Below are 27,972 nucleotides of genomic sequence, written 5' to 3' on the forward strand. Positions count from 1 at the left end.
TACAGGCTTGAGCCACCGCGCCCGGCCTTCTTTTTTGTTTTTTGAGACAGAGTTTCACTCTGTCATCCAGGCTGCAGTGTAGTGGTGAGATCTTAGCTCACTGCAACCTCCGCCTCCCATGTTCAAGCAATTCTTATACCTCAGCCTTCTGAGTAGCTGGGATTACAGGCACCCACCATCATGTCCGGTTAATTTTTGTATTTTTGTAGAGACAGGGTTTCACTATGTTGGCCATGCTGGTCTTGAACTCCTAACCAAAGGTGATCCACCTGCCTCAGCCTCCCAAAGTGCTGGTATTACAGGAGTGAGCCACCGTGCCCAGTGAGACTCTGCCTCTTAAATAATAATAATAATAATAATAATATAATAATAATAATATCAAGGCTTTGTCTTGGCTTCTACTTGTGCTCAAAAGTTTTCCGATCCAAGATGGCTGATCACTAGCAGCTCGGGATTGTAGCTCCCACTGAAAACGCAAAGAACGAGAGGACGCCACACCTTCACATGAATTCTTGTTGCTCACGCATCAGGAGATTCCCAGCGGAGGAGCCCCACGGGTCGCCAGCGCGACTCTTGTGACCGGCGAGGCGGTTTTGCCGGCGCCTTGGAGCATTGGTTCTTGGTGCAGAGTCAGAAAAGCACCATCAATCTTAACGCTGCTGACTTAGTCGGCGCAGTGGGTTGCTCAGATTTTGGCGCTGAGAATCAATAAGTTGGACGTCCACTCAGAAACCCAATTACAAAGACGGTAATTATAAAGACCACAGATGGATAAATCTACAATGAAGGGAAGAAAACAGTCAAAAAAGACTGAGAATACCCAAGATCAAAATGCCTCTTCCTCAGCAGGGGAACCCAGTTCCTCATCAGCAACGAAACAAGGCTTGATGGAGAACGAGTGTGTTCCAATTACAGAAACAGGCTTCAAAATGTGGATAATGAGAATCTTCTGTGAATTAAAAGAACTTGTTCTAACACAATCTAAAGAAACTAAAAACTTTGAAAAAAAGTTTGACGAAATGTTAACAAGAATACAAAATTTAGAGAGGAAAATAAGTGAATTGATGGAGCTGAAAAACACAATACGAGAACTACGTGAAGTATGCACAAGTTTTAACAGCCAAATTGATCAAGCAGAAGAAAGGATATCAGAGGTCGAAGACCAACTCAATGAAATAAAACTAGAAGACAAGATTAGAGAAAAAAGGATAAAAAGGAACGAGCAAGGTCTCCAAGAAATATGGGACTATGTGAAAAGACCTAATCTACGCTTGATAGGTGTACCTGAATGTGACGAAGAGAATGAATCCAAGCTGGAAAATATGCTTCAGGATATTATTTAGGAAAATTTTCCCAACTTAGTAAGGCAGGATAATATTCAACTCCAGGTAATACAGAGAACACCACAAAGATATTCCTCAAGAAGAGCAACTCCAAGGCACATAATCATCAGATTCACCAGGTTGAAATGAAGGAGAAAATACTAAGGGCAGCCAGAGAGAAAGGTCAGGTTACCCACAAAGGGAAGCCTATCAGACTTACAGCAGATCTCTCAGCAGAAACCCTGCAAGCCAGAAGAGAGTGGGGACCAATATTTAACATCCTTAAAGAAAAGAACTTTCAACCAAGAATTTCACATCCAGCCAAACTAAGCTTCATAAGTGAAGGAAAAATAAAGTTTTTTGTGAACAAGCAAGCACTCAGAGAATTCATCACCACCAGGCCTGCTTTACAAGAGCTTCTGAAAGAACCACTACACATAGAAAGGAACAAACAGTATCAGCCTTTTTAAAAAAATACCAAAAAGTAATATATCATTATTAATTTTAAATTTAAATTGACTAAATTCCCCAATTCAAAGACAGACAGGCAATTTCGACAAAAAACTAAAACTGTATGCTGCATCCAGACCCATCTCACATTCAAGGATACACAAAGACTCAAAACAAGGGATGGAGAGAGACTTACCAACCAACCAGAGAGCAAAAATAAATAAATAAAAAGCAGAAGTTACAATTTTTGCCCCTGATAAAATAGTATTTAAAGCAACAAAGATCAAAAGAAGCAAAGAAGGACATCATATAATGATAAAAGAATCAATGCAACAACAAGAAGAGTTAAAGGTCCAAAATATATATGCACCCAATACAGGAATATCCAGACATACAAGACTTACAAAGACAGATCAATGAGACAGAAAATTAACAACGATGTCCAGGACTTGAACTCAGATCTGGAATAAGTGGACGTAATTAACATTTATAGAGCTCTCCATTTTACACAAAATGTACACTCTTATCAGTACCACATCATATCAACTTAGAAGTTTAAACGAAATGTTGGTTGGCTCCTTGTTTGTTACTCTCTTCCCTCATTTTCTTTCATGTCTCCATTATTAAGGACAATTATAGGCATACCCATATTTAGACTGCATTCTAGCCCGGGCAACAAAGCAATACCCCCATCCTCTCTCCCTCTTCCTCTTTCTCTTCCTCTTCTTTATTCTTTTTCTTATTATTCTTTTTCTCTAAAAAAAATATATATATATATATAAAAAAGAAAAAAAAAAAGTTTTCCATAGATCTCACTAATAATCACAAAACCGCTTAAGACTAGAGTTCATTTTACAGATGAAATCCAGAAAGTGTGTTGCTCAGTACACAGCCAATGGGTTTCAAAGCTGTTATTGTATTTAAACCCAGCATTATCTCACTTTGAGCCTCCACGGGCACCTCAAACTCATGTCTAAAGTTTGTCACCTCCACCCCTCCCGCTAAATGTGCTTCTTCCTAAGTTTTGTTTCTCATTAAACGGCACCACCCAGTGGTCCAAATTAGAAATCCGGATGTCCTTGTGGAGTCCAACACCTAAGTTGGCACATGCAGTCAATTAAGTCTGTTTGCCTCCTGAAAGTTCTCAAAGGTACTGTCTTTCATCCAGTCCCACAGGTATTACCTATTTTGCATGAGCTTCATCTTATTCATGGATTTCTGCAGTAGCCTTCTAAATAGCCTCCCTGCCTCCGGTCTTGACTACTTCAATTAGTGCTCCACATTTCCTAAAGTTCTGATCATAGCACTCTCTATTTTCAGCACGTTAATGCCTTCTTCTTGCCCTGTGGATAAGATCCAAACTCTTTTAATGTGGGTTGCGGGGTCCTTCATTATTTGGCCCCTGCTTACCTCTTCAGTCTCATATCTCAACATTCCCTTCACTCTACCATCCAGCCTTGGGGGCCCAGTTTTAATTTTCCAAACTCTGTAATTTCTTCCTCATTTCCAGACTTTTGCACTTATGGTATCCTCTGCCTGGAACACTGCTCACCTGCTAAAAGTTAATTTTCAGACAGGCGCAGTGGCTCACATCTGTAATCTCAGCACTTTCGGAGGCTGACGTGGGCAGACCACCTGAGGTCAGGAGTTTGAGACCAGCCTGACCAACATGGAGAAACCCTGTCTCTACTAAAAATACAAAATTAGCAGGGCGTGGTGGCGCATGCCTATAATTTCAGCTACTTGGGAGGCTGAGGCAGGAGAATCGCTTGAACCCGGGAGGTGGAGGTTGCAGTGAGCTAAGATCGTGCCATTGGACTCCAGCCTGGGCAAAGGAGCAAAACTCCATCTCAAAAAAAAAAAAAAAAAAAAAAGTCATTTTCAGAAAAAGGTAAAATTATGACGTTCATACTGTTAAAGAAAAAATTATGGCCGGGTGCGATGGCTCAAGCCTGTAATCCCAGCACTTTGGGAGGCCAAGGCGGGTGGATCATGAGGTCAAGAGATTGAGACCATCCTGGTCAACATGGTGAAACCCCGTCTCTACTAAAAATACAAAAAAGTAGCTGGGCATAGTGGCACGTGCCTGTAATCCCAGCTACTCAGGAGGCTGAGGCAGGAGAATTGCCTGAACCCAGGAGGTGGAGGCTGCGGTGAGCCGAGATCGCGTCATTGCACTCCAGCCTGGGTAACAAGAGCGAAACTCCATCTCAAAAAAAACAAACAAGCCGGGCGCGGTGGCTCAAGCCTGTAATCCCAGCACTTTGGGAGGCTGAGGCGGGTGGATCACAAGGTCAAGAGATCGAGACCATCCTGGTCAACATAGTGAAACCCCGTCTCTACTAAAAATACAAAAAAAATAGCTGGGCATGGTGGTGCGTGCCTGTAATCCCAGCTACTCAGGAGGCTGAGGCAGGAGAATTGCCTGAACCCAGGAGGCGGAGGTTGCGGTGAGCCGAGATCGCGCCATTGCACTCCAGCCTGGGTAACAAGAGCGAAACTCCGTCTCAAAAAAAACAAACAAACAAACAAACAAACAAAAAAAAAAAAACAAAAAAACAAAAAAACAAAAAAAAAAGAAAAAATTATTCTGACACTTGTTAAAACGGTAAGGAAGACTCTTCTGGACTACTGCAATAGTCAATGAGCAGAATCAATCAGTAGATGGGAGGAAAATTACATCAAGGCTAGGAGGTTGCTTGCTAAACAGACCTTGACCTAACAGGATCTTTCCTGAAGGCAAGTGAGGGTGATGAGTTAGATCAGATATTAGGGGTGGATGGAGAAGTGGGCAGGGAATTATCCCTAAACTGATTTGGCAGGATTCTTGCTATAATTGGCTAGGCAGGTCCAAAACAGGGCCTAAGGACAAGACCTAGTCAAAAAGAGGTCTCAGAGGAGCCTGTTGAAAGTTTCATTAAGGAGCGGGTCTTTGTCAATATAAAAATGAATACGTAGGCTCCACGCAGTGGCTCACACCTGTAATCCCAGCACTTTGGGAGCCCAAGGTGGGTGGATCATGAGGTCAGGAGTTTGAGACCAGCCTGGCCAAGCTGGTGAAACCCCATCTCTACTAAAAATACAAAAATTAGCCAGGCACAGTGGTGGGTGCCTGTAATCCCAGCTACTCAGGAGGCTGAGGCAGGAGAACATTTAAACCTGGGAGGCGAAGGTTGCAGCCACTGCACTCTGGACTGGGCAACAGAGCAAGACTCCATCTCAGAAAAAAAAAAAAAAAAGAACACATTTGCCTTGAAGACTGGGTATTTGGAAAAAAGAAAAGAAAAGGAAAAAAGAGGAAGGAAGGAAGGAGAGAGAGAAGGAAGGAAAAAAGAAATTAAGAGAAAAATGAACACGTGTTGATTTTACTTAACTCATGAAAAAACTAGCAGATGTTGAGCTGGGCGTGGTGGCTCACACCTGTAATCCTAGCACTTTGGGAGGCTGAGGTGGGAGGATCACCTGAGGTCAGGAGTTCGAGACCAGCCTGGCCATCATGGTGAAACCCCATCTTTAAACAAAAACAAAAACAAAAAACTAGCAGATGTTATAATATAAGAGAAAATCTAGAGAACAGACATATTCCTGGATCAGGAAAACAGAAATGAATATGAAAATGGAGGCCCAGACTGCTTTTTCTTTTTTTTGAGATGGAGTTTCACTCTTGTCACCCAGGCTGGAGTGTAGTATCTAGATCTCTGCTCATTGCAACCTCCACCTCCCAGTTTCAGGTGATTCTCCTGCCTCAACCTCCCAAGTAGCTGGAATTACAAACATGTGCCACCACGCCTAGCTAATTTTTGTATTTTTAGTAGAGACGGGGTTTCACGATGTAGGCCAGGCTGTTCCCGAACTCTTGACCTCAAGTGATCCACCCTCCTCAGCCTCTCAAAGTGCTGCGATTACAGGCGTGAACACAGTGCCCAGCTCCAAGCTGCCTTTTTTTCCCACAATGTGGGGAGTAGCAGGTTAATTGAACCTCTACCAGACAGGACAGAATTTGCATACAGATCAGTTACCTATACTGAATTGTAAAATAACTTCCATGAAAACAGACTCTTTAAAGCAGAAGCATATACTACAGGTAAGTCCTTCAGATTTCCCGTTAGCCGTCACTTCTGGGAAGCCTTTCTGGCATCTCCATGTATGAATGAGTTGCCACTTGTAGGCCAGCATATTTATCACATTATATTATTTACATCCCTCCTTCCATACAAGATACACAATATCATGGGCTTTCTGAGGCAGATTCTGTGAGTTATTCAAGTCTCTGATTGTTTCTTCAGCGTGAAAATCTGCTTAAAAGGAACACAATATATACGGGGGGGGGGGGAGTGTTTGTCGTAAGGTAAACATATTTCATATTAACAGAGCATCCATTTTACTCTAATATCTGGGGAAACACAATTTTACTTTAAAGAAGACTCTGCCTTTCCCTCCACATTCAATGTTTCGTTGTTTTAGTAACTAATCGTTTTTTTATTTCCAGGCCTGAGAGATTCCATGGGAATACACAAATGCGCTAGAGCAGTCGGCAACGCTGTAGCCTGCGTGAGGAACAATTGATACTAAGTGGCACTAGGGTGCAGGGGGTGCCACTGACACTGGGAGAGGGCTCAGCAAACCCCAGGGTGATAATGAGGTCAGCGGGAGCACCAGAAACCGGCTCTCCGGCCTCTTGATCAGTCTCCGCCCAGACGAAAAGGAAGGGCTTGAGCTTCTGCTTTTATAAATCTGAGGGGCAGGACATGAAATCCCACTAGCAGTCTGCGGAGGGGCCCTGACCTCCCGCTCCCGCCCCCCAAGGGGTAGCCTACTATGCGTTCGAGGCGGACAGTCTCCGGCGCCGCTCCCGCACCAGCCCGCGGCCACGCGGTACCTCAGACCCTGTGCCTCCCCAGCCCGGGTTGCTCCGCCCCGAGGCCACGCCCCGTGACGCCAGGCTCCGCCTCCGCGGCGCCCGCTTCCAAGATGGCGGCAGTGATGCTTGCCCGGCTGCCGGGGTGGCGGTGACGACAGGCAGCAAAAGACCGGGTATGTGCACTGAGGACGCGTGGGGACGGAGGTCTGGGATAAAGGTTCGGGCAGTCGAGAGGGTGAGAAGTTTGAGTAATGCCTGGAGAGGAGCCTGAGCAGGGACGGGGTCTCAGGTGGAAGTAAGGACGGGGGCCGGGCGGGCTCACGTTGCAAGGTAGGGCGAAAGCTGGAGACTGGGCTGGGATGGGCGTGCTCCCAAAGAGCTGGGTTTTAACCCCCTGTATAGCGCGGACCACGCCCCTTCAGGTGAGCCCCTCCACCAACCCCGACTGTCTCTGCCCCTGCTCGTCCTCTTCCCTTCTCTCCAGCAGTAACCCTCCTCCCAACCCCTCAGAACGGGGGAAAGGTTAAAAAAAAGGTAGAGGACGCCACCCCCACCCTACTCTCCGCCGAGCTCCGGGGCTGTTTGCTTTCAGCTCCCAGGTGATCATGGTCCCTGCACCTGAGGAGCTGGCGCCCAGGCACAGGCAGAACGGAAGGAGCCTGTTTCCTATTTCACCCTGGGTACTCCTTAGTCCATTCCACGGTCCTGTCATGACCCTGTAGTCACTTGAACGGGTTCTTGGTCTGGGGGAAAACTGTTTCCATTCGCTGTCCTATCCCCATTCCCCAAACAAGTCTATCCTGTTGGGGTGGAGGTACGGGGGTGATTAAGTATGAACCTGACACTGCCATTCCAGAGTAGCACGGGAGAGAGGCAAGGGACCTACCGTCTTCCGCTCCTCCTCTCCTTTCCAACCACTTTGCTTCACTTCCCCTGCTGGGAAACCGGCTTCACCCTGATCCTGATCTCTGGCGGTGCAGGTGGCTAGTTATCTTTTACCACTTCTGTTCCAGCTGGTCCCAGATTTGCTGCTGGAGTGCTAGATGGAGCCTTTCTCTGCCCTCTGTGACATTTCCAATTTTAGATAATGCCTCACATCTCTGTCCCCCCGGGACCTCCTGGAGCCGCCATGATCCCCAAGAAGACAGCTTGAACCTAGGTGAGTCTGTCTCCTTCCCTCTAAAATTGGAAGAGGGGTATTCTAGAGACTTCTGAAATGAACATGAGACTTGAATGATGTAAACATTCTTGGGGGTGAGGACTGACAGTAGATGGTAGGAGTGGTTTGGGGGGAGGTAGAAGAGAGTGAAACTTGGGCTGAAGTGACAGGTGATAGGGCTACTGGTGGTTACATTCTGTTTCCTTGCGCGACTGTGCACCTGTGTACTCCCTTCTGTGACTTTGTTCTCTGCCTCTTTTTCCTCTTTACCCCTGGCACCACCTTCATCCCTACCCACTGACCTCTCTGCTGGCTCGCTCTCTTCCTGCCTACCCTAGAATTCCCCTTTCCCTTCCTAGATCTCACCCCCAGGATGTTGCGGAGGCTGCTGGAGCGGCCCTGCACGCTGGCCCTGCTTGTGGGCTCCCAGCTGGCTGTCATGATGTACCTGTCATTGGGGGGCTTCCGAAGTCTCAGTGCCCTGTTTGGCCGAGATCAGGGGCCAACATTTGACTATTCTCATCCTCGTGATGTCTACAGTAACCTCAGTCACCTGCCTGGGGCCCCAGGGGGTCCTCCAGCTCCTCAAGATCTGCCCTACTGTCCAGAACGATCTCCTCTCTTAGGTAAGTGCAGGAGGAAGGAGGTTGTGAAAGGAAGGACAAGGTGTGGGAACAGGAGGCTTGGGGACAGGGAGGCATGAAGTGGCAGGAGTGGGACTCAGAAGAGGATAATGGACTCTGAATATAAGCTGTGGTTGAGATACAGTGGACTCTGAATTGGGAGCTTAGATTAGACTGTTGCATTTCCAGTTTTTTTTTTTTTGAAACCCAGTCTCGCTCTATCACCCAGGCTGGAGCGCAGTGATGCAATCTCAGCTGACTGCAACCTTCGCCTCCCAGGTTCAAGCAATTCTCCTGCCTCAGCCTCCTGAGTAGCTGTGATTCCAGGCGGGCACCACCACGCCCAGCTTATTTTTGTATTTTTAGTAGAAACGGGGTTTCACTATCTTGGCCAAGCTGGTCTTGAGCTCCTGACCTCATGTTCCACCTGCCTTGGCCTCCCAAAGTGCTGAAATTACAGGCATGAGCCACCCCACACTTTCTACTGCCTGCCCCAGGCTAGGAATTGTTTTCCTTGTAGATGAGCTCTGGTTTAATTAGTTGCAAGTCTTGTTCTCTCCAGCCTTCAACTGTAGCTTCCAACCCTGTGAGACAGGAGAAAGTTATGCAACCCTAAAATGAGAAAAGTAGGCTAGGTAAGGATCCTGCACCTTCCAGCTCTTGTAGAGCTGTCCCAATGAAGGGCAGTCAAGGCATGTGAGATTTCTGAGTGAGTGCTAAGAACTAAACCCCAGAACCAGACTGCCAGTGCCAGAAGTATTGCCAGACCCTAGTTTGATTCTTTTCTCTTTACCCCTCTGATCCCTCTACTTGCCATTCCTTCCCAACAGTGGGTCCTGTGTCGGTGTCCTTTAGCCCAGTGCCATCACTGGCAGAGATTGTGGAGCGGAATCCCAGGGTAGAACCAGGGGGCCGGTACCGCCCTGCAGGGTGTGAGCCCCGCTCCCGGACAGCCATCATTGTGCCCCATCGTGCCCGGGAGCACCACCTGCGCCTGCTGCTCTACCACCTGCACCCATTCTTACAGCGCCAGCAGCTTGCCTATGGCATCTATGTCATCCACCAGGTACCCCCAATCTCCACTTCATTTTGACTGACTTTCTTCTAAGGACTCCTCAAGCACATGCCATTCCACTCACATCTAATGGGTCCCTAGAATAATTTTAAGAAGGCCAGACTATCGAGTGTGGAGAGGCACCTGGCACTGCTCTTCCTAATCTGTCAGTCCCATACCTCTCCTTAATCTGCTTAGGTTGTTCCCACTGTCCTGCACTTTTCTGTGATTTCTCCTTCGTTGAATGCCTTGTGCATATTTAGAATTGGACACAATAGGGCTAAAATTCTTGTTCTGTCACTTCTTACATATATGACTCTGAGCAAGAAACTTAGCCATCCAACGTGAGGAAAGAGCAGATAACCACGACACGACCTGTTCCACACCACACCGTTGCTGGTTGCGGTTGTCAGCATGAAATGCTAGACAGCAGCATCTAAGTATCAGGCCCATACCAATACACAAGCTAGATTTGTCAAATGACTAAATGGAAAAATAAAAAGATAGTCTTTCTTTTTCATTCTCCTTTCCCTCCACCCCACTTTGATTTCCTTCTTTTTACTTTTATTCTTTAACCCCCTCTTCTCCATGCCACCTACAGACATAGTCTGGTCCCCCTCCATTATCTTCCAGGCTGGAAATGGAACATTTAACAGGGCAAAACTGCTGAATGTTGGGGTGCGAGAGGCCTTGCGTGATGAAGAGTGGGACTGCCTGTTCTTGCATGATGTGGACCTCTTGCCAGAAAATGACCACAATCTGTATGTGTGTGACCCCCGGGGACCCCGCCATGTTGCTGTTGCTATGAACAAGTTTGGATACAGGTAGAGGGCATGGAAGGGTGCTGGGAAACAGGGAAGCCCACTGTCCAGTGGAAGGAGGAGAGCCAAGGGGATTGTGGTTGGGGATGTCTCCCCAGAAGACTTGTGGCATGCAAGGATCTTTCTCTCCCCAGCCTCCCATACCCCCAGTACTTCGGAGGCGTCTCGGCACTTACTCCTGACCAGTACCTGAAGATGAATGGCTTCCCCAATGAATACTGGGGCTGGGGTGGTGAGGATGATGACATTGCTACCAGGTCAGTCTTCCTGCCGCCCCCTCGCATCTGAGCTCAGTCTGGATTCCTGTCCTCTAAGACCACCTCTGGCCATAGTCCTTCAACACTAACCTTTAGCTCCTGGTCTTGCACTAAGCCCATTTATTTCCCTTAGTCTTTTCAGGATACTCAGGTCAGGCTTGCATGCTGCTGCCCATTGTGTCATCCCTCAGTCTCCTGTTAGTTTGTTCTTGGGAGAGGACATAAGATCAATAGGAAATGGTATCACTGGATTCCAGAGCTGGAAAGTGGCCCAGAGACAGTTTAGTCTTGCCTTCTGCTAGGGTTCCAGCCAGACCACTTCCTATGGGGTTGGGAGAGAGGGACTCTGCTCCATTGTATCCCAGAATCACTTTGTAAAAGGCCTGTGCCATTGGCACAGGGCCTACTCATTTTAAGCATGTGAAACACTCTGACCTTCAGCCTCAGCTGACCCAATTTCATGTCTGTGGTATGAATATTTGGGCTTGGTATGCAGGACCAATTGCCTCCCCTCCCCCTGTGTCCTCTGTGATGATGTCTCTGTGAATTCTCATCCTTTGTATGTGTGTGAAGCACCCTGTGAATTGTAAATATATATAAATATTCTTCCAGTTACTTCCCAGGCCATCTGCACTCCATGCTTCTGTGTGTCAGAGGTGGATTTTGTTTCTTTCAAGGTCCTGATTACCTGGTTCTACCCTTTTCTTTTTTTTTTTTTTGAGACAGAATTTTGCTCTTTTTGCCCAGGCTGTAGTGCAATGGCGTGATCTCGGCTCACTGCAACCTCTGCTTCCCAGTTTCAAACGATTCTCCTGCCTCAGCCTCCCCAGTATTTGGGATTATAGGCATTTGCCACCACGCCCAGCTAGTTTTGTATTTTTAGTAGAGATGGGGTTTCACCATGTTGGTCAGGCTGGTCTTGAACTTCTGACCTCAGATGATCCGCCCGCCTCGGCGGATTACAGGTGTGAGCCACCGTGCCTGGCCTCTTTCTTTCGAGGTTTTCTTTTTTTCCCTCCCCTAGAGACAGGGTCTCATTATTTTCCCAGGCTGGTCTTGAACTCCTGGCCTTAAGTGATCCTTCTGCCTTGGCATCCAAAAGTGCTAGAACTGCAGGTGTGAGCCACTGCAGCTGGCTTACCTTTTTCTTAACATGGGGGATGTGGGAGAGAACTTGGGGTAGCTCAGTCACTATTCTAAATAGGAATTGCTGAGCTTGGGTCTGCAACTCCCAGTCTTTTTTTATCCTTTTGACAGAATGGCCTCTCTCTGTGTCCTTCCTAGACTGCAAGGGCAGCTCCTAGCAGCCATTTAGGAAGCCAGGGCAGGAGGTGCAAACCTACCTTTGCCAACTGTTTAAAGGCTCCAGGGTGACTGGCACTGGACCCTGAGGATTTGGATACATCCAGCTTTTACATTCTCTTCACCCATTTCCTTCTTTGTTTGACTTCAGCCCTGGGCTCTTTTTTTTTTTTTTTTTTTTTTTTTTGCTTACTGAGCAATAGTTGTTTGTTGCGTACAGAAACATGGAATCCCTTCTTTGCCTTCTTCCACTCTGGATCCTCCATGATCGCCTCACTTTTCCCATAGGGTGCGCCTGGCTGGGATGAAGATCTCTCGGCCCCCCACATCTGTAGGGCACTATAAGATGGTGAAGCACCGAGGAGATAAGGGCAACGAGGAAAATCCCCACAGGTAGGAAGAAGGAAGGACTGCCTGGGAATTGTTACTGGATCCTCAGGGTTCTGTACCCCTAGCCAGGAAACTCCTAAAAGTCCCTAGATTTCTGGCTCTTCCTTTCTGTGTCTTAGTCTCCAACTTCTAACCCTCAGATTTGACCTCCTGGTCCGTACCCAGAATTCCTGGACACAAGATGGGATGAACTCACTGACATACCGACTGCTGGCTCGAGAGCTGGGTCCTCTTTATACCAACATCACAGCAGACATTGGGACTGACCCTCGGGGTCCTCGAGCTCCTTCTGGGCCCCGTTACCCACCTGGTTCCTCCCAAGCCTTCCGTCAAGAGATGCTGCAACGCCAGCCCCCAGCCAGGCCTGGGCCTCCACCTACTGCCAACCACACAGCCCTCCGAGGTTCACACTGACTCCTCCTTCCTGCCTACCTTAATCATGAAACCGAACTCACAGGGTTGTATTCTCCCCACCACCCTCAGCTCCTCACTGTTCTCAGAGGGCTGTGGGGGAACTGAACTCTGGTGCCATGCTAGGGGGCAGGGGTCTCTCCACACTGCTGGACTGGAGCTGGGCTCCTCTAGACCTAGGGGGGCCCCTCTTTCTAGGGTCTCCTGTAGGGCTTATGACTGTGAATCCTTGATGTCATGATTTTATGTGACGATTCCTGGGAGTCCCTGCCCCTAGGGTAGGAGCAGGGCTGGACCCCAAGCCCCTTCCTCTTCATGGAGAGAAGAGTGATCTGACTTCTCCTGGGACCTCTGTGAATATTTATTCTATTTATGGTTCCCGGGAAGTAGTTTGGTGAAGGAAGCCCCTCCCTGGGCATTTTCTGCCCATGCTGGAATAGCTCCCTCTTCTGGTCCTGGCTCAGGGGGCTGGGATTTTGATATATTTTCTAATAAAGGACTTTGTCTCTCATCTGCTTCTGCTTTCTGCATCCCAGGCACACTTTGCCTCTTTGCTCCCCCCTACATTTTTATGCCTGTAGGTGATAGAACAGCCAGACCAAGCCAAGCTCCAGCAACTTTTATTTTCATGAGTGAGAGCTGGAGATCAGCTGTTAGGTTCTGTGCCCATGACACTGACTGCTGCCTGGCGTCCACTCTCTATACAGTCATTAACAGCAACCCCCTCATAGGAGGCTCCAGCCAGAGTCAGGGGCAACCTGTGAGTGGCCAAGAATTGCCTAGCTGACTCTGGAAGGAAAGCATGAAAGGAATGTTATAGCCGGGGGCCTGATGCCCTTGGCCCACCTCAATCCAGCTATTTTCCCAACTTACCTAGTTTTTGCCAGTGACCTAGTGTATACTGGGGGATGCAGTTCTGAGAAGAGAGGAGAGGATGCAGGGAAAGTTTATTATTGATAACCCAGGCCTTGGCTGACATAGAGTGGCAAATGTTCCAGTTCCCGTCTTCAAGGCCTTCAACGGATAGCTGAGGGAAGTTTATCCCAAGTTACCTTGTGTAGATGGACCAAGCAGTGACTCGGCAGCTCCTTCAGTCCTAATTGTGTGGCAGCTGCTTCCTGTGCCCGCTGTTGAAACAGCTCCTGAGATAAGACACAGCCACTTGCCTCCAGCGTCTGTAACCAGGAACCTCCCAGCATCACCTAGGGAGGGAATATAGCACTGATCAGTCTGGCCTTGACTATACTAGAGCACAGAGAAGCCCTCTGGAAATGCCACTAGGCAAAGTTTCCTCTTCTCACAGTCACTCTGAGGCCAGGGGGGCTCCCATCCTGCTCAGGGAAAGCAACTGAGTCATACACAATTCCCAGGACGCCTGGATCCTCTGAAGATGGCACCAAGTGTCCAAATCCCTAGAGAGAAGGACATTCATGGGTCAGAAGAAAAGGGCTCTAGCTAAGCCTGTCTCTCCTTTTTCTTTTGTGAGGGGGAGGGGGGAACCGAGTCTTGCTATGTCACCCAGGCTGGAGGGCAGTGGCACAATCTCAGCTCACTGCAACCTCCACCTCCCAGGTTCAAGTGATTCTCCTGCCTCAGCCTCCCGAGTAGCTGGGATTACAGTTGTGTGCTACCATACCTGGTTAATTTTTATATTTTTCACAGAGATGGGGTTTCACCATGTTGGCTAGGCTAGTCTCAAACTCCTGACCTCACGATCCACCCATCTTGGCCTCCCAAAGTGCTGGGATTACAGGGGTGAGCCACTGCACTCAGCCTCTCCTTCCCTTCTTTATCATACCTGGACAGGCAGATGAGCTCCTCGGTACTGCAGATTTACCACAGCTACAGACACAGCAGTGATGGCACTAAGGGCACGAGCCAGAGGTGCAGCCTCAGCGGGCAGCAGCTTGCTGAGCACTAGAGGTAAGGCAGAGGCCTGATTCAGGAGGCATTCCCACTACAGTTGTCAGTCCTCTTTGGGATTAGACTCCCATAGAGATAATGAGTTCGGGGGCGTGGTGTGGTCCTGCTGGCCCAAGAAGGTACAGCTTTTGCCTCTCACTGGTAGGGGTGGGGGAAGAGGAAGGTGGCTATCCCATTACCTGAAGCTGGAATGGCACTAATAACATGGTCAGCCTCCAGACTGCTGTCCCCTAGAGATATCTGAGAGAATGAAAACATTTGAGAGACCCAGAAAATGAGAATTTGATGAGTGAGAAGAGACTTCTGGTGCCTCACTCTCAGTTTCCCAGGCACCCACGTGGCTGGGAAGACTGCATACTGACCCAAGATGAAGAGACTGGGTGACTGTGTAGACTTCACAAAAATCACTCCTCTGTGTACTCCAGGAAGTGGAACAGACAGGCCAGTGTGGCTGTTCCGAAATGTTCAGTAAAGCTGGGTTTTTTTTTTTTTTTTGAGATGGACTTTCACGCTTGTTGCCCAGGCTGGAGTGCAATGGCATGATCTTGGCTCACCACAACCTCTGCGTCTTGGGTTCAAGCAATTCTCTTGTCTCAGCCTCCTGAGTTGCCGGGATTACAGGCATGTGCTAACATACCCGGCTAATTTTTTTGTATTTTTAGTAGAGACAGGGTTTCTCCATGTTGGTCAGGCTGGTCTCAAACTCCTGACCTCAGGTGATCTGCCTGCCTCGGCCTCCCAAAGTGCTGGGATTACAGGCGTGAGCCACCATGCCCAGCAAAGCTGGGTTCTTTCCCCTAACTCTAAGCCACTTATAAGTACCACTTCTATCTACAGACTTGCATAGGGTCTTTGAGGAAGAGTTACATAAATAGGGTCTAGGATTCTGGGGTAGCCCATGTCTAAGTAGCTTCTAAGGCACGAAAACAATGAGGAATTCCAGTCCCATTGGCCCTGACCTAGTTAAACAACTCGGATAAAGATGAAAACATTAGCCGGGCGCGGTGGCTCAAGCCTGTAATCCCAGCACTTTGGGAGGCTGAGGCGGGCGGATCACGAGGTCAAGAGATCGAGACCATCCTGGTCAACATGGTGAAACCCCGTCTCTACTAAAAATACAAAAAATTAGCTGGGCATGGTGGTGCGTGCCTGTAATCCCAGCTACTCAGGAGGCTGAGGCAGGAGAATTGCCTGAACCCAGGAGGCGGAGGTTGCGGTGAGCCGAGATCGCGCCATTGCACTCCAGCCTGGGTAACAAGAGTGAAACTCCGTCTCAAAAAAAAAAAAAAAAAAAAGATGAAAACATTGACAGGTTCATTACACTCCAGGGGTTCCCCTACCTTCCAGCGCCCTTCTGCCTGGATGCTGAGCCCACAGACTGGTTGGCCTCTGAGAACAGTGACCCCCCTATTAGTCAGGTGGATTTCAAGGGCCTGAGGCAACATCTCTAGACCTCCACGAAGTGACCACTGGCTCCAGCGCTCAGCAGAGGCCTGACGAATAAGTGCTGAGTCTGGCTGTGGGGTCCGCCCTGCAGAGGAAGCAAAGAAGTATCATCGAGGGGCTGGGCATGGTGGCTCGTGCCTGTAATGCCAGCACTTTGGGAGGCCTAGGCAGGCAAATCATGAGGTCAGGAGTTCGAGATCAGCCTGGCCAACATGGTGAAACCCTGTCTCTACTAAAAATACAAAAAATTAGCTGGGGGTACTGGTGGGTGCCTGTAATCCCAGCTACTTGGGAGGCGAGGCAGGAGAATCGATTGAATCTGGCAGGCAGAGGTGGCAGTGTTCCGAGATGGCGCCACTGCACTCCAGCCCAGGTGACAGAGTGAGACTCAGCTGGAAACAAAAAAAGAATCATCGAGGCTGGATGTGGTGGCTCACACCTGTAATCCCAGCACTTTAGGAGGTTGAGGCAGGTGGATCACCTGAAGTCAGGAGTTCACGGCCAGCCTGGCCAACATAGTGAAACTCCTTCTCTACCAAAGAAATACAAAGATTAGCCAGGCATGGTGGCACATGTTTGTAATCCCCTCTACTTAGGAGGCTGACGCAGGAGAATTGCCTGAACCTGGGAGGCAGAGGTTGCAGTGAGCCGATCTGAGATCGCACGGGGGCACCCCAGCCTGGGAGGCAGACCAAGACTCCGACAAAAAAAAAAAAAAAAATCACTGAATAGCACCCCTTGTCCCCCATCCCTCACTTTGGCAGTCCTTAATATCTTCACCCTTTGAACCAATCCCCCTCACCTGGCCCCAGCAGTAGGCCCAGTAATACGGAACGATGGGTTTGCTCAGCTTGGAAGAGACTGGGAAAGCAGGACCTGATGCTGAGCTCACGGCTGTTGCCTGCAAACACTCCACGGCAGAGACTGTCCATGGCTAGAGACGCCACCTTGAGGGTGAGACTGGGACTGAGGAGCCAAAGAATAATCTGCACTGACTCGTTTCCACAGCCCCTATTTGGTAGGGAATGGGGGTGGGATAGGGTTTGGGTTGGGGGACATTCACACTATGACAGAAGGATGGAAGTGAAGGCCTTCACTCCCAATAATGAGTTTTGGGAAGGATGAGGGGGTGGGATATGAAGAGAAGAGGGCATCCCCAAGTAATAGAGAAGAGCCCCTAGGTGGTAGGTTCGAATAGAGAGCTCTGAAGCTGCTTTAGGAGGGAAGAGGTTTGGGGCCTCTGAGCAGGTGTCACCTCAGGTCCAAGGCGGCGCTGGGCAAAACTGTGCACAGTCTCATCAGGCTCTTTGCTCCGGGGCTTGGTCAGGTCCCTCAGTCCAGCCCAAAACAGAGGTTTGGTAAATGGGGATGAAGGGAGGAGTAGCCCCCTGCATGGAGAAAGGCATAGTGAGGGGGAGGCTCCTGACGTACCTCCCCAGCTCCAGGAGCTAGGGTCATTTTCACTCATTTGGCTCCCTTTTGCTGGGAAGGCTGACAGGGAGATAAAGAAATCTATGGAAGGCATATGAGGATGAGGGCACAGCAAAAGGGGGTGCAGTAAAGAGGTGGTGGTGTTACCTGAGGCCAGTGGGTAGGGCATGTAGGGCACCGCCCACGTAGAGGAACCTGTTCTGGGCAGCTGGGTGGTCTCCCCGGACAGGCAGCACTTCTGAATCCAAGCCAAGCTCAGAAACCTGCTCTCCACATGCCCTCAGAAGAGGAGAGACTAAGGGAAGGTCTGACCCACCAAACATGCTTCCTCTCCTGAACTCTGTTCCCCAGTGAAAGCCTCTCCCCCGCCTCTCCTGGACACCCACAAGCCTCTCACCAGGAGCAAGGTCCGGGCCCCGAGGGCTCCCGCCGGCCTAATTCCCCGAGGTCCAAGCTCAAAAATAGCGCCATTCGGCCCTCGAACGGAGCGAATCCAGCCTCCCAGACGCTCACCGCCCTCCACCAGGACCACCTGGCGACAAGAGAGAGCGACACCGCAGCACCTCCTGTAGCCGCCGGTGAGAGGTCAGGAAGGGACGGGAAGAGGCACATTTGGCGGGCCAGGATCCATCTAGCTTTTGATGGAAATGGGAAAAGGACATTAAATGAAGCTCCCTCTGGCACGAGTGGAGCACTCACCTTAGGGGGACAGGGGGCCCGGCTCAGGTGGTAACTGGCGGCCAAGCCGCTGATGCCTCCGCCCAGCACGACCACGGTCCGGCCCATGGGGAAACCTAGGGGAAAGGGGGCGATATGGACAGGCAGACTGGGGGTATCCTGCGCTCCAGAAGCCCCGCCGATTTTGAGTTCTACTCCCGGCCACTCACCACTTTAGGGGAAACTATGCGTGCACGGATGGGCTGGTGGAACAGTAAGTCCCCGTCCGGGGGCCAGGACTCACCCACAAGAGGTAGGGATGAGAGAAAATGAGGGAGGAGGTCGAGGTCCTAAGACCGTACCCCGCCGGCGCTCCGCTGGGTGCAGATAAGGGCCACACCCTAGCTATCTGCCCTCGCAGGACTCCGGCGGCGGGCAGCACGCCTGAGTTTTGATGCACTCTGCTTCCCACGCCTGGGTAGGCCAACAAGTGCTTCTAATCCGCTACTCCCACCCCCAACCCTTTCGGTCTCTCCGACTTTCCGTCCACTCTATTCTCGCGGCACGCGCCTGACCCTATCACTCCTACTTCTGGATTGGTGAGCGCTGGAAGGCCCCGGATCACGTTCACCAATGAAATCACTGAACTGGCCGAGGCGGAGCGACGGCCGCTGGAAGAGCCGGAGGTTAACCGCGTCCGCGCCGAGCTGGAAGTGAGCGGCCGTACCCGGCACTGCCCTCCCTAGGGCCGCTGCGGCGAGCGCCGGGGAGTTAGCGTTCCCCAGCACAAGCTTCGTACGCCCAGCTAGGGTGACAACCCTGGAGGGAAGGCCCCAGAAGCTTGGTTCTAGGGAGAGTAGATAGGGACACTGGAGACCGGTCCACGGGGAGGCGGTTCCATAAACAGCCCCTTGATGTTAGCAACAGACCGGGCCTGCGGGAGCTAGGGCCGCCCGGCAACGTACCGTGTTTGTCAACAGCGTCAGCCCCTACCGCCCACCAAACCTGTCGCCCCAGAGCTTGCACTCTAGTTCAGGCCTCCCCGCAGCCTCACTCGTGTGTGCCTTCCCTCTTTTCCTCCCAGTACTTAACCTTCACTGCTGGGGCGCACAGGTCCGGGTCCAGCACCATCCCGGAAACCTTTCCCCCTCGGCTCTAAGAGCGCCCCCACCTGTTACAGAGGGAACAGGGTCCCAGGAAGGCTCCCATTTAGCCCAGTCCTGTTTCACCCCCTAAGCAAAAACACAAATAAGCACATCATTTTTTTCTTAATAAATTTATTCACAAAAAGTGAAATTGCAGAGGGTCTGGGGGCTGTACATGGGCAAGGGCTTGGTGAGCTCTGTACATGGGGCTGGGAGACAAGGGAGCCTCCAGGTGGAAGGGTACTTTTTAATAAAAAAAATAATGGAGCTACGACCACCCCCTCCCCCCTCCCCGATTAAAAAGACACAAAAATAGACGTCTCTGAGGTAAATGGGGAGCCTGGGGCTTAAGGGTGTTTAAAGGGCTTCACAGGTGCCAGGGCTTAGAGAGGGCATCACAGGCACCGGGGTGGCTCCTGCATCAGTTGGTAGAACAGCACGTAGCCCTCGCTGGATGCCACCTGGTTTTCACTGACAGGGGAGACACTAGGAAAAAGGAGATCGGGAACAGGTTGTGGTCATTCCGGTTTACCCCCTCCTCCCTATATCAGAGCATCCAGGAAGAGATCAAGCAAGACCTCCACCTCTCCTTTCACCTGGCACTCTGCTCTCCTGGGGCTTCACAGAAGGGGAGAGTGTCAGGGCTGCAGTGGGAAGGGGGCAGGATGTAAACAGGAGGCTCTTCTCACCGAGAGTCATTGTAGACATGCCAACCAGTCTGGCACCGGCACAGGGCTGTGTAGTGGCCATAGTGGACGCTGCCTGAGTGGTTGCAAAGGGCATACAGCTGGTATACAGGACTTCCTGCGAGGTTGGAGATGATCAAGTTCTAAAATCAGAGCTGTGCCCCCACTCCTTCAGCTCCTTAGAACCTTCCCCACCAGACTCACCGGCTTTGTCACTGGCAAAGTCCCCTAGGCTCAGTCGCTGCAGGGGAAAGTCTACACCTACTGAACTTTTCTTGATGGAGCCTCGGGAGGCAGAAAATCGATTCAGATCTAAGCCCTGGTTAAGGAGCATTTGGAAAAAGAGGCAGAGGGCCTCTGAGGGGGACTTCTGTCCTCAAGGCTATTCTCTCTCCCTCCCAACATACACGCAGAGTGGCTTGTGGAAAGGTGGGTGGCAGGCTTTTCCTAAGGAAAATTCAATTCTCTGGAAACATGGAGAGTGAGGAAAGAGAATGTATGGGAGGTATCCTAAGAGAAGTAAGAATCTGAAGATTAGGATATGGAGCACGAGGATCCGGGGGAATCTTTGTACTGTCAACTTTTTGGTACTTCGAGTTTTCTGCCGACATCGGTCACACACCTGAATAAATGGCAAACAGTCTTAGGTTAATGTGCTCCTAACCTCAGTTGGCTTTTCTGACACCCCTATCCACAAACTTAAGTGTCCCAATTATGGCTGGATCCTCTTGGCGTCTCCCCTTTGCCCCAGGAGTACTAGAACACATCTGAGACTCCTACATAAACCCAGATACATAAATATTATTCCCCATACTAAGGCATCATGCAGTCCCTTTTATCCACATGGAGTCCCCCCAGGTCTCCCGCCCTTACTGTAACCCTTGTGAACCTCCACATACTGGGGCATTCTCCGACTCTAGCTCTTCTTCCTTGGTGAAAAGGTTGAAACAATCCCGCAGAGACACCTTGCCCCCAGCAAATCCTTTCTGGGGGAAAAGGGGAAGAAAGGGTCAACATGTTCTGAATTGCCTTTTCCAACTCTTCTCAACCAATCCAGGCTTCAGTTCTGCTCCAGAGACCCACAGGGTTCCCTCCCACATTTTGGAGGTGGATAGGCTTGGGTCACAGAGCCCTTGTCCTATCCACCCTGGAATCCTCTGGAATCCCACCTTGGGGATGGGCAGGGACAGGTCACAAAAAACCTCGAAGGTCGTGGAGCGATACCCACAGGCCTGGCACTTGAGACAACTTTTCAACTGGCCCACAAACAGGTCTAGATAGAAGCACAGGGACAGGAGAAAAAGTCATTGTTGGATGCCATGAGATAATTTCTTGATTTCCATCTCTTCCTGCCCCTTTGCCTGACCCTTCCTTTCCCACTACCAACACTCTAACCAACTCTTCACACAACTTCACATCTGCATCATCCAGTCTTGTTCCCATACTCCTTGACAGTATCAATTTCCTCCCCCCAAGCCTGTACCACCTCACACACTAATATTCCCTCATTGCTTTGCCCCATTCCATACCCACAATCTTGCTGTCCTCTCGCTCCAGGTAACGCTTCCACATTAGGTTGGCTCGGTCATCATCACTACCACAGATCAAGGGAAGTGGGAAGGACCCATGAGACAGTGTGAACACTGGGCACCCCCAACACCCACCGAAACGACCCACAAAGCCCTATAACCCACCCGCACCCCTGCTCCTTCCCTAAATTACAAGGAAAAGTCAAAGAAATAACGCCTCAGTGAAATTTCTAGGGAAATCCAAGGTGAGAAGAAAAGAAAGGAATGTACACGAGGGAAGAATATGCTGTCTTCCTCTATTTGTAACTTAATTATCCCCTTCTCCTTCTATTTGGTGACATCCCTAGCATGATCTTCTGCCTCTATCTGCTCCCCTTAGACTCCCCCTCTTGCTTCCTTCCATTTCTTAGAAGAGTTTCTCACACTATATTCTGTACTAAAGGGTTTCCCTGGACCCTACATCTTCAATCTTGACTAGTTCAGTTCTATGAAGTGTGAATGCTGCTGATAAACTACTGGGGAGAGGAGGTAGGGGGAGCGACCCTTACCTTAAGTCAGGTTCTTCTAGCAGAGCCCCTCCTCGGCGGGGTGGAGAGGGAGCTGGACCGCTGGCAAGGATTGGTGGAGCCCGTCGGCCTCGGCGGTTGATTTCAAGGTGCAGCCGCTCCATGAGGAGCTTCAGGAACTCTTGGGCATCCTGCTGGCTACAGCCAGGTAAGAGTATGGGCAACTGACCCGCATCCTAATCCACAGACACTATTCCCTGCCCAGATATCAGTCCCCACCTCCTGGATAAAGAACACCACAAGGCTCAGAACAGTGCTGCCAAGGCCCTTGCTTGGCCCTACCCCTAGACATGGCCAGAGAGAAACGCCATAGCCTCCAGCTCTCCCACCTGTATCCAGAGAAGGAGGGAACGTATTTCTGGAAGACAGCTCGGAATCGAGTAGGATTCACAGCTTCGCAGGAGTCAGGGTGCCAGAGGGCACCAATCACATCTGCAAAGGCTGTTGGGATATGAGTGGGGAAGGGAAACAAAGGTTAATGTCTGGAAGAGGCAAGCAACAGGTGGCTAAGAGGGCGAAAACAACCTTTAGGAAAGTAGGCACCGGGAAAAGTAGATACAACTACCAGATTTAAGGGTTGGGGGCCACCAGCACTGGCAGATGGACCTGCAAGTGGCTGGGGGAAAAGGGACTTGAACAGAGGAAGCAAGAAGTGTTGCCCCACCTTCAGTAAGCTCTTGGGCTCGGCCTCCTCCAGGCACCTCTTGCCGGAAGTCCCTTCTCAGACAGAAGTCCCGAAGAGGTCGAGTGCTGCTCAGACACTGCAGCACAGCATTCAGGAAGCACTGGGGAGCAGCGGGGACACTGCTGTTGTCTCTCCGGACCACTGCCCAGAAAGCCTTAAAAGAGCTTCAGAGCTCTCCTTCCACATGCCTTCCCCAAGCTTGCGGGTTTTCCCTAGCCCCAGCACCATTTCACATTCCTTTTAGAGAGGAAAGCTAGGAGAATGGCTCTCACCGTGTTTCCCAGGTTTCGAAGGCCAACGTGACCAGAGCCCAGAAGCAGTGTGTGATGAGCCTGGAAGGTCAGAGTACAATCGGCAAGTTCCTATATATCCTAGCTGGCACTTTATCCTTTCAACAGCATGCTGCCCACTGCCTCCTCATCCGCAAACTCTACCCTATTCCCCTCACTAGGTATTCTAGTCTCCCTACCTCACTGGTCACGAGCAGTAAGCCCATCACAGCGGAATGTACCACGGACTCAGCCATGGCTGTCCCACCTGTTGCCCACTTACTCCTCTGCTCAGCTAGCCGACGTTGCAGCTCCTGGGGCAACTCCCCAAGGACTGGCATGGTTGCCCAGCTGCTCACCACTCCCACCTTTCTGCCCCCAAAACCTCCTCCTGCCCCCGTGGCCCCTTCTCGCCCCTTCTCCTGCTGACTCCAATTGCAATCAGCCTAGCTTACTTAGCTCAGAAAACGTGCAACCACATTTGCTGAGATGTTCTGAGCCAGCCTCTCTTTAGCTCCAGAGATTAATTAGGCCCAGGCAGAGTCCCAGCAGAGAAGGTGCAGCAAGGGAAAGGAAGGGCCTGGGGACCCAAAGAAGAATTCTAAATAGTTGGGCTAATTCCCTGGGGACCGAAACAGCACACCATGCTGGGGAGTCACCAACAACCCAGAAAAGGGTCTGGGAGGCTCAAGGGTATGAGAAAGGAACTTGAAGGAAATGGGGGACAGGAAAGGCAGAGGGTGGCAGAAAAGCATAGAGGAACAAGGGCGTGAAGGCCACGTGCGCTGTCAAGTCCTCACCATCTTGTCATCAGAGTAGAAAGGCTCAGAGGACCGGGCAGATATCATGTGGAAGGAGCCATGGGAAGCAGGGGGCTCTGTCCGTATGCTGAACAGGGTTGGGGGTCCAGGAAAGCCCCCTAGGCGGCGGAGAGAAGTGCTACGTCTCAAAGTGGGTGGCTCAGGCCGGAGGGCCAAGCGGCTCAGTGCAGCCCCAAGCTCTCCGGTGCCACGGTGCCCTCCCAAGGCAATCCCCATTGGACGCAAGTCCCCACTGCTCACAGACTTGGAACGGGTTAAGTTGGTCCGAGATGGGAGAGGCAAAGCCACAGTTGGGGGTGGTGAGCCAGGCAGGGGAACCCCATGATCTGCTCGAAGGGGGCCTCTGGGACGAGGGCCTGAGGTACGTCCCCGTCCCAGCTCCAGTTTCTTGAGCCGTTCCTCAGGGGGACCCGGCCGGGGAGGCAGAGGTCGTAACATGGGGTTTGGCCCAGAGGCTGGGTTTCTGCGCTCCTTGCTGCGGGCCCTGGGGGCAAATGGTAGCTTGGATCCCACTCGGGGCTGGATATTAACAGGTGGCTCTCGGGTCCGGCCCAGGCGGTGCTCAGAGGCCTGGGGCATTGTGGACACCACACGCTGGACCTGGGAGGAGAAGAGAGTGTCAGTATTTGAACATGGGGGGAAACAGGAACCCAGGCTACTGTACTGCACCCTGCCACACTAATCTGCCCTTACTGCTTTGCCCCATTCCATACCCAATATCTTGCTGTCCTCTCACTTTCCACATGAGATTTGCTCAGTCATCACCACTACCACATCAACGAAAGCGGGGAGCAGTATATGCACTACGTGGTTCCTACCACGTCTCCTGAATCAGCCATCATATCCCCAGTACCTGGCATTGTGTTTGGTATAAATACTTAGTATCTACGGAGTAAACGAATGAATGAAAGATAGCAGCCCATGGCTTTGACCCTTTCCACACTCCCGTCCCCTGCCTGCAGAATACAGCTTTACTGAAAACCCAGTGATAACTTCTATCTGGGCTCTAACATAACATGGGACCCCCATATCTGGCTAATAAAGTAGGATGTGCCTCGGGTCACTTACGACCTCCAACCAAATGACAGTGCAGATGCAAGAATAACAGCCCAAAAGACAGCCCTCCATCCTCAAATCCCTGCCCCTTTGGGCTGCTAAATGAAGCAGACTAAATGGGTGACTTACGATCCATTCCCTCCCCCACTTCCGACCTCCGACATGGTGTCGAGGTTCAGGGGGCAGTGATCGGGGTTGGAGGACGAACAACTCCTAGACCCTTAATCTCTGCACCTCTCCCACCACAGCAGGGCTTTAGCCGGGTCCGCCCCCCTCGAGGGCAGAAAGGCCGAGGCCGCTGATTGGCTACGGAATCCGGCGGTGTATTCCCCGAGGTCCAGGGATGCTGTCCCTCCAGCCCAGTTCTCCCAGGTCCCACCGGGCCCCACGCGCCTTTGTGGAGAGTGTCCTCTCGGGTCTGGAGCAGTCTTCCCTCTGCGCACCCCCCACACCCCGCCATGCCATAACGCTCCGGCCCGTACCTGTCCCCCTGTGAGGCGGCGGGAGAGGCCAGCCGGGGCCAGGCGCAGCTCAGGGCCACCCCCTACTACCCCCGTGCAGCCCCCCCGTGGGCCCGGCTGCAGCTTTAGCCGCAGCCGTTGCCCAGATCGCTCCCGCCGCAGGGGCCGCCGCCATCTTTGTTAGTCCCGCCCGGCCACCGGCCACCGGCTTCATCGTCTCTCAACGCGCCTGCGCATCCATACTCGAACCCCTCCCACCCGGTCCCTTGGCGCTTGCGTGATCCCGCCCCCAAGACTCCCCGATCACCACCACGGAAACGCTCCTCAACCCTGCCCCGAGTGGGCTTGAATCCATGACTCCAAGGCGCAAGTCCCTGAGGTATAGTGTGCCGTCGCCTCATCCTATAGGCCATAGGGATGGAGATCTGACAGTCGTAGTATGGCCGCGAGGCTTACAGCACAGATCCTTCCCAGACAGCAGGGGTGCAAGTGTGGCAAGCTACAGGCCTGGGTCCAGCCTGCAGACCAGTGGAGAAGCATTACCACTTCACAGAGGGATGGGAAGATCCCTGGAGAGCGAGAAGTGCTGGCCCTCCAAAACCATTTCTTGCAGGCTAACACAGGGTGAAGCATGGATCACCACTAAAGCACAAAGGTAGATCTGAGCAGCAGGGAGAACAGTCAACATTTCATTCCCCACTCCTGACCAGAGCAACCTCTACTTTCGACTCCCTCTCAACCCAACCCAGCGTAGCTGTTCATATGTCTCAGGTTTTAGCCCACTTGCCCTCTCTTAACAGCTCCCAATGAGAACCAAAGGCTACCAGAGGACCAGCAGCTTTTATTGATGAGTTATCTCCGGAAACCAGAAAGACTATGTACTCACTTTTAGTTACTCCCTATGCCTCCAGGATCGCGTGTTGCTCCACCTGGAGCGGATATAAATTGCCTCTAGATTTTACAAAGCCCAGTCCTTCCCTTCCCTGTGCAGCCTTAGAAACTAAATAGCGATACCGTTTGGTGTTTGCTTCTCCCCCAGCAATGCCTACTGCAGCTACTTAGTAACAACTAGAGGTGGCAGGTGTTCGGGAAGCAGTTAGGTGAGTTAGGTGTGATGCATAGGAAAACAGGATCATAGCCTATCAAAGGTCCCTCTGCCCTGCCTCAGTGGCTTGATCCTTCATTAGTTGCATTTCTCTTTGTGTTGGATGACGCCCTTCTGAATCAGATCAGGGATTTCCACTGCCAGCCATGGACCCAGCTGCAATACAAGGAAAATCGTGTGAGATTACAACCGGTCAGTGCTTCTTGTTCCATTAGAAGCTCCCTCCTGGAGACATGCTTAAGAGACGACACTGTTACTCCTTTTACTCTTAGCTGCTTTTCCTGTACTGCTCAGGGCCTAAGCCCCTCTTTTTCCTCTTATTTCCACAAAACTTACCCCCAGAGCCATGAGATGAGCTAGTCCAAATTTGGGCACGTTCCTGGCCCACAAAGGTTTGAAGTGATCCGTCAGGCATATTTTTCCACCCCTATGAGAGGGACACATAGAAGGTATTGACATGCAAAGGTTTGTGTGTGTGTAAGCTATTTATTAGAGAGACAGAAGACAGCTCCCACGCTATTGTGGGAGGGGAAGACATGCAAAGTTTACCATAAAGCACAGCAGCGTCTTGGGGGCATAGGAAGACTACTATTGATCAGAGTTGAGAACGAGGTCAGCTAAGTAATTTGCCTAGGCTCAGCAGAGGAGAGCCTGGCACCCTACTAGGCCACCAGACCCTGGGAAAATCTCTGCCTCCAAAGTTCTTTGTTGAGAGTTGCTGAATGAATGATAGAATATAATGTTTGCTAGGAAGAAAAATGGCAAGGAAAACCTAGCCGCCTCCCCCCACCCCCACCCAAGTACAAAACTACTTGGGGCATTCCAAAGTGGCAAGACAGTAGATGAATATCACACACAGGTTAAAATAATTCTTTTTTTTTTTTTTTGAGATGGAGTTTTGCTCTTGTTACCCAGGCTGGAGTGCAATGGCACGATCTCGGCTTACCACAGCCTTGGCCTCCTGGGTTAAGGCAATTCTCCTGCCTCAGCCTCCTGAGTAGCTGGGATTACAGGCACGAGCCACCATGCCCAGCTAATTTTTTGTATTTTTAGTAGAGACGGGGTTTCACCATGTTGACCAGGATGGTCTCGATCTCTTGACCTCGTGATCCACCTGCCTCGGCCTCCCAAAGTGCTGGGATTACAGGCATGAGCCACCACACCTGGCTAAAATTAAAGTCTTTAAGCGGGGGCTGTGTGACCCTGTCCCCGTGGCTCCCATACTTTCTGGTTTGTCCTTGATCAGTGGTAAGCAGGTACCAACTGCCTACCTAGTTTATCTTGGTTCTATGAGAAAACACAGAACACCTGTTTGTTAATAATAATCACCTGTTCAGAAAGAATAAGTAGGTGAGTCAGCCTCTGCTTGAGGCCCTCAGCTCAGAATGCTGTCAGCCCCCAGAGGCTCTCAGCTCAGAAAGCTGCTGGCCCCCTGGATAGTCCCACTTTACTGTTCTATCTGGGTGTCTGCTTCTCAATTCCTTCAGCACTGCCTGGGTGGGGGTCTCTATGGCTGAGCTGGTCTCAGTTCTTCCTTTTCCT

At 50.8% G+C, this 27,972-nt stretch overlaps 4 protein-coding genes across 11 annotated transcripts in view; 1 reads left to right on the forward strand and 3 right to left on the reverse strand.

The window, feature by feature from the left end:
• The first annotated feature begins 6,261 nt into the window (after positions 1–6,261).
• On the forward strand, positions 6,262–13,161 carry B4GALT3 (beta-1,4-galactosyltransferase 3). 3 transcript variants are annotated; one of them, XM_010348578.3, is made up of 8 exons: positions 6,262–6,806; positions 7,647–7,792; positions 8,131–8,418; positions 9,246–9,481; positions 10,103–10,293; positions 10,425–10,547; positions 12,138–12,242; positions 12,380–13,161. In XM_010348578.3, the coding sequence occupies exons 3-8, from the start codon at positions 8,166–8,168 to the stop codon at positions 12,651–12,653; spliced, it is 1,182 nt and encodes a 393-aa protein (XP_010346880.1). In that variant the 5' UTR covers positions 6,262–6,806; positions 7,647–7,792; positions 8,131–8,165; the 3' UTR covers positions 12,654–13,161. The 3 variants fall into 3 exon arrangements, with proteins under 3 accessions (XP_010346880.1, XP_010346881.1, XP_010346879.1); XM_010348579.3 differs by having other exon boundaries at positions 7,718–7,792; XM_010348577.3 differs by having other exon boundaries at positions 6,720–6,806; positions 8,152–8,418.
• A 93-nt stretch (positions 13,162–13,254) lies between these two features.
• On the reverse strand, positions 13,255–19,262 carry PPOX (protoporphyrinogen oxidase). Of its 4 annotated transcripts, none has more exons than XM_010348580.3 (13): positions 19,200–19,262; positions 18,150–18,244; positions 17,848–17,982; positions 17,598–17,713; positions 17,275–17,407; positions 16,822–16,966; positions 15,914–16,104; positions 14,753–14,813; positions 14,449–14,567; positions 13,952–14,062; positions 13,703–13,852; positions 13,524–13,566; positions 13,255–13,439 (listed from the first exon to the last, which is right to left on the reverse strand). In XM_010348580.3, exons 2-13 carry the CDS (start codon positions 18,234–18,236, stop codon positions 13,297–13,299), a joined length of 1,434 nt encoding a protein of 477 aa, XP_010346882.2. In that variant the 5' UTR covers positions 18,237–18,244; positions 19,200–19,262; the 3' UTR covers positions 13,255–13,296. The 4 variants fall into 4 exon arrangements, with proteins under 4 accessions (XP_010346882.2, XP_003938025.2, XP_039315727.1 ...); XM_003937976.4 differs by lacking the exon at positions 19,200–19,262 and adding an exon at positions 18,412–19,193; XM_039459793.2 differs by lacking the exon at positions 19,200–19,262 and adding an exon at positions 18,412–19,193 and having other exon boundaries at positions 16,822–16,985.
• A 90-nt stretch (positions 19,263–19,352) lies between these two features.
• On the reverse strand, positions 19,353–25,499 carry USP21 (ubiquitin specific peptidase 21). 3 transcript variants are annotated; one of them, XM_074389603.1, is made up of 13 exons: positions 25,347–25,499; positions 23,788–24,408; positions 22,991–23,050; positions 22,698–22,818; positions 22,363–22,474; positions 22,016–22,171; positions 21,468–21,532; positions 21,108–21,211; positions 20,838–20,924; positions 20,489–20,560; positions 20,143–20,257; positions 19,942–20,056; positions 19,353–19,738 (listed from the first exon to the last, which is right to left on the reverse strand). In XM_074389603.1, exons 2-13 carry the CDS (start codon positions 24,385–24,387, stop codon positions 19,648–19,650), a joined length of 1,698 nt encoding a protein of 565 aa, XP_074245704.1. In that variant the 5' UTR covers positions 24,388–24,408; positions 25,347–25,499; the 3' UTR covers positions 19,353–19,647. The 3 variants fall into 3 exon arrangements, with proteins under 3 accessions (XP_074245704.1, XP_074245703.1, XP_074245705.1); XM_074389602.1 differs by lacking the exon at positions 25,347–25,499 and adding an exon at positions 24,994–25,336; XM_074389604.1 differs by lacking the exon at positions 25,347–25,499 and having other exon boundaries at positions 23,788–23,906; positions 24,049–24,129.
• A 647-nt stretch (positions 25,500–26,146) lies between these two features.
• UFC1 (ubiquitin-fold modifier conjugating enzyme 1) overlaps positions 26,147–27,972 on the reverse strand; it is a 28,340-nt gene continuing 26,514 nt past the window's right edge. The window contains exons 6-7 of the mRNA XM_039480650.2: positions 26,767–26,857; positions 26,147–26,586 (exon numbers count right to left, since the gene is read on the reverse strand). Of these exons, the coding sequence (XP_039336584.1) occupies positions 26,509–26,586; positions 26,767–26,857 (169 nt within the window). The 3' untranslated portion in view covers positions 26,147–26,508. The remainder of the gene's footprint in view (positions 26,587–26,766; positions 26,858–27,972) is intronic.

The sequence above is a fragment of the Saimiri boliviensis genome, chromosome 19 (assembly GCF_048565385.1).
Source record: "Saimiri boliviensis isolate mSaiBol1 chromosome 19, mSaiBol1.pri, whole genome shotgun sequence".
Taxonomy (NCBI): domain Eukaryota; kingdom Metazoa; phylum Chordata; class Mammalia; order Primates; family Cebidae; genus Saimiri; species Saimiri boliviensis.